This window comes from Sardina pilchardus, chromosome 9 (genome assembly GCF_963854185.1).
Source record: "Sardina pilchardus chromosome 9, fSarPil1.1, whole genome shotgun sequence".
NCBI lineage: Eukaryota > Metazoa > Chordata > Actinopteri > Clupeiformes > Clupeidae > Sardina > Sardina pilchardus.
This window is the reverse complement of record NC_085002.1, coordinates 2,916,852-2,921,851: the sequence shown is the minus strand read 5'-3', so window position 1 is coordinate 2,921,851 and position 5,000 is coordinate 2,916,852. Positions and strand designations below refer to the sequence as shown.

General features: G+C 51.5%; 1 protein-coding gene across 3 annotated transcripts in view; it reads right to left on the bottom strand.

Moving 5' to 3' along the window:
* The window catches only part of rassf5 (Ras association domain family member 5), an 88,937-nt gene that overhangs the window by 28,981 nt on the left and 54,956 nt on the right, over positions 1-5,000 (bottom strand). Inside the window, exon 1 of one of the 3 annotated variants that reach the window (XM_062545258.1) lies at positions 1,013-2,109. The exons of the other annotated variants lie outside the window; for them this stretch is intronic. Coding sequence (XP_062401242.1) covers positions 1,013-1,144 — 132 coding nt within the window. The 5' untranslated portion in view covers positions 1,145-2,109. Of the gene's footprint in view, positions 1-1,012; positions 2,110-5,000 lie in introns of those variants that run through there. 3 annotated transcript variants of the gene reach the window in all.

Below are 5,000 nucleotides of genomic sequence, written 5' to 3'. Positions count from 1 at the left end.
TTCTACTGCTCGAGAGCCGCTGGAACCGGAGCCGTTCTTGTGGCCGTATCGTGTTCCGGCGAGCAAATGAGATCTGGAGCCAACACAGCAGGAGAGTGCACACGCACGCACGCACGCACGCATACACACAAGTGTACACATACACATGCACAAACGTGCTGTGGAAACATATAGTGTGTGTGTGTGTGTGTGTGTGTGTGTGTGTGTGTGTGTGTGTGTGTGTGCATATATGTTCCAAATAACAGCAAAAGCGAGGTGTGTTTGAACACCAAACACCAAGCACAGCCCTGACCTCACTAACTCCTGCAGAGTCCACACAGAGCAGCAAAGCCTCAAACTGACCACGTACACACAGACACGCACACACACACGTACACACACGTACACACACACACACACACACACAAACAGAAAGTGTGTGTATGGTGGACAGGCTGAATAAGGGCTGTCACTAACAGATGAGCTACGAGCTCAAAGCAGGCATGAGTGACACACTCCAACACTGGTCAGGGAGACTAGCCTGTCAGAAAACCATAAAAACACACACACACACACACACACACATACACAAACACACATGCATGCACGCATGCACGCAGGCACGCACGCAGGCACGCACGCCACACACACACACACACGTACACACACACACACACACATACACACACACACACACACACACACACACACACACACACACACACACACACACACACACACACACACACACACACACACACACACACACACACACACACACACACACACACACACACACACACACACAGAGGTCACTTCCTTGTTTGACAGGGCGCTTCTCCTTCTCCTTTCTGTCACAACTGCCGCTCTAACTTCAGCGCCGCTCCCACCCCACAAACGACCCAAAACATCACCCCCACCTCCTCCACCACCCCCACCACCTCCTCCTCCATCACCCCCACCACCTCCTCCTCCCCCGCCCTGCTCCCGGGGCCCCGTCCTGGGGCTCCCTCTCCCCGGCTGCGTGGCGTACCTTGGGTCCCGGCGGGGGCCCCTTGGCGGCCTGCGCGCGGAAGAAGGAAGTCTTGGCGGTGAAGAAGGTGAAGTCGTCCGAGTCCTCGTCCAGGCTGCAGTAGCCGCTGCTCATGCTGTTGCTGCTGGTCATCTGCGGAGGGGGGGGCTCCAGCGTGCCGGCGGCGAGGGGGGGGGGGGGGGGGGTCACCACGGTCCGAGCCCCCGGGGCAGAGAGAGAGCGGACGCTGCGCTGCTGTGGGGCATTCCAGAAGCGAGGGAGCGAGAGAGCGCGAGAGAGAGAGAGAGAGAGAGAGAGAGAGAGAGAGAGAGAGAGAACGCGGAAGAGGCGACGGCGAGCTGAGCTGAGCGAATGTCAGACGAGGAGCCGGTCGAGATGACAGCACAGCAGAGAGAGCAGCGCCACGCAACAGAACACTCCGGAAACCCGAGAACGAGAGCGAGAGAGAGAGAGAGCGAGAGAGAGAGAGAGAGAGAGAGAGAGAGAGAGAGAGAGAGAGAGAGAGAGAGCGAGAGCGAGAGAGACGAGATGCTTCCGTGTGTCTTCTCTGACGTGTGCAGGTCTTGTTCGTCTTCTGTGTGTGTGTTTGTGGTGTGTGTGAGTGCAGGCTGGTATTCCACACACACACACACACACACACACGCGGCAGTTCCTCTTTGGTGTTAGTCCTGCTGGCTGATGCACCTGCGCTGCTGTTCAGCGGTCCGGCTCTCTCCGTCTCTCGTCGCCCCGGCGATCCTCCAGCCCCTCGGACTCCTCGTCTCTCGAGTCGTTCAGCCAATCACAGCGCAGCGTGGAGGAGGAAGATGTTTATGCGCTCACTCACCCTCGCGGAGAAATGACACTGGCAGGCAGGCAGGCAGGCAGGCACACACACACAGTCACACTCAGAACACTCACGACACACACACACACTCACACACACATAGGCGTTCCGGAGAGGCTAAGTGCAAGGGTGCAGGCTCCAGGCGCATATGCGTGTGTGTGTGAGTGTGAGTGTGTGTGTGTGTGTGAGCGCGGAAAGCTGTGCCGGGGGATTCCGTTTGCGGTGAGGACGTGTATAACGCAGCTCCCAGTCCAGCCTGTCTCTCCCCCTCCTCTCCTCGAGCGCATGCGAGAGTGTGTGTGTGTGTGTGAGTGTGAGATAGAAAGCCAGAGAACCAACGAATGTGCTGCACCTCCCACTCTCTCCTGACGCTCTCTCCTTCACACACACACTCTCTCCCTCACTCTCTCTCTCCCTCTCTCTCTCCCTCCCTCCCTCTCCCCCTCCCTCTCTCTCTCTCCCTCTCTCTCTCTCTCTCTCTCTCTCTGCCTTGCTTTACCATCTGTGGTTTGTTCTGTTATCTGCCTCTGAGCTTACACACACACACACACACACACACACACACACACACACACACATCCCCTCCTCCCCCTCTCCCCCTGTCGCTTTTCCTGCATACAAGTGCACTCTGCTCTCTGTTCAACCATAGAGGCTACTTCCTCTAAAGGGGAGAGGGAGAGAGAGAGAGAGAGAGAGAGAGAGAGAGAGAGAGAGAGAGAGAGGGGGAGACAGAGAGAGACAGAGAGAGAGAGAGCGCTAAGGTTAGACAGGGGGGTGAGAAAGGGACAGAGTATAAGAGTGAGGAAAATAGTGAGAGTATTGGAATGACATATTAGCCCCGTTTACATGGACACTTCTATTCCGATTAGAAACGGAAAAAACAGCTCAATCGGAATAAAAATCGTCATATAAACACCTCAATCGGAATGAAAATCCTGATCCGATCAGAATTGTGATCGGAATAGAAGAGGTGGTGTAGTCCATTCCTATTCCGAATGAACGCTCATGTATACGGTCATTCGGATTGACCGTAATATCTTCCCAATGAAAAGTAGCAAACAACGGCTATTCCGATCAAAGATTCTAAAGCGCTTACAGACGTCTGATCGGAATAGAATGTAGCCCATGTAAACAGACGGCGCAAAAATGTTCAATCGGAATAGTTTAATCGGAATGACAAAAAACTGTCCATGTAAACGTGGCTATTGACTGAAAGGCAGTAATAGGGGAGATATATATATATATAGAGAGAGAGGGAGAGAGAGAGCGAGGGAGAGAAAGAGAGAGAGATTATGATTGGATGAGAGGCAGATGAATGTGGAGGCGAAAGGCAGAGCAGGAGAAAGGGCTGCATGGACAGGAAGAGAGAGAATGGAAGAGAGAGGGATGTGAGGAAGCTGAGGGAGATAAACGAGTGCTGATCTGCATACGAGACTCAGCGCTCCTGCTTTACATAACACATGATATACACAGAACACACAGGGCACGGGGAGGAGAGGAGGAGAGGAGAAGAGGAGAAGAGGAGAGGAGAAGAGAGGAGAGGAGAGAAAAGGGGGAGAGGATAGAATAGAACAGCAGAACACAGTACAGAATAGAATAGAATGCAAGACTGAATAGAATAGAATAGAATAGAATAGAACAGAATGGAATAGAATAGAATAGAATAGAATAGACAGGAGAGGAGAGGAGATGAGGAGAGGAGGGGAGAGGAGAGGAGGGGAGGGGAGAGATGAGGAGAGGAGAGGAGAGGAGGAAAGGAGAGGGGGAGAGAGGAGAGGAGGGGAGAGATGAGGAGAGGAGAAGAGAGGAGAGATGAGGAGAGAAGAGGAAAGGAGAGGAGGAGAGGAGAGGAGAGGAGAAGAGAGGAGAGGAGAGGAGAGAGCAGAACTGAACCCCACAGCCCCCAGTGAGGGGAGGAGAGGGTGGAGAGCAACTCTGACTTAGACACGGAACCCCTCACTGATGCAGCCCTCAATCACTACAGCTACACCACCCTGATGCAGCTACACCACCTCCCTAATGGAGCCCTCATTCACTACAGCTACACCACCCTGATGGAGCCCTCATTCACTACAGCTACACCACCTGATGGAGCCCTCATTCACTACAGCTACACGGACCACAAATGGGAAATGACAATCATACATGATGGTGACTCTGCCAAGCGCCGGGAGCCTGAGCTTGAAAACATGCTTTCAGATATAATAATAATAATAATAATAATAATAATACGTTTCTGTACTGGAACAGCTGAGGAGAACACGGACATTAGGCTGCTGTCTTCACCTCCATAGTGTTCCCATGTCAACACAGAGAAAGAGAGAGAGAGGGAGAGAGAGAGAGAGAGAGGGAAGAGGAGGAGTGGGACACTGAGAACAAGCAGAGACGTGGGAGGAAGAGGAGAGTGATTGGAAGTGAGCGTGTGCAATTCTGAGCAGTGTGAGGCTGTGATGCTGTAATTAATGTATAGAACAGAACAGCTACAGTAACAACCCTTATGGAGGAGTCGTCTGTGATGCTGTAATTAATGTATATAACAGAACAGCTAACAACCCTTATGGAGGAGGAGTCTGTGATGCTGTAATTAATGTATAGAACAGAACAGCTACAGTAACAACCCTTATGGAGGAGGAGTCTGTGATGCTGTAATTAATGTATAGAACAGAACAGCTAACAACCCTTATGGAGGAGGAGTCTGTGATGCTGTAATTAATGTATAGAACAGAACAGCTAACAACCCTTATGGAGGAGTCGTCTGTGATGCTGTAATTAATGTATAGAACAGAACAACTAACAACCCTTATGGAGGAGTCGTCTGTGATGCTGTAATTAATGTATAGAACAGAACAGCTAACAACCCTTATGGAGGAGTCGTCTGTGATGCTGTAATTAATGTATAGAACAGAACAACCCTTATGGAGGAGGAGTCTGATTCTCAGACATGTTTGCACACACACATTAACATAAGCAACACACACACACACACACACACACACACACATACACACACACACACACATTACCATAAGCAGCACACACACACACACACACACACACACACACACACACACACACATTAACATAAGCAGAATCTCCAACTGAACATAACGTTTACATCGGTCCCCATGGACTGCTAACGCCCATGCCAGACACTTATGTTTT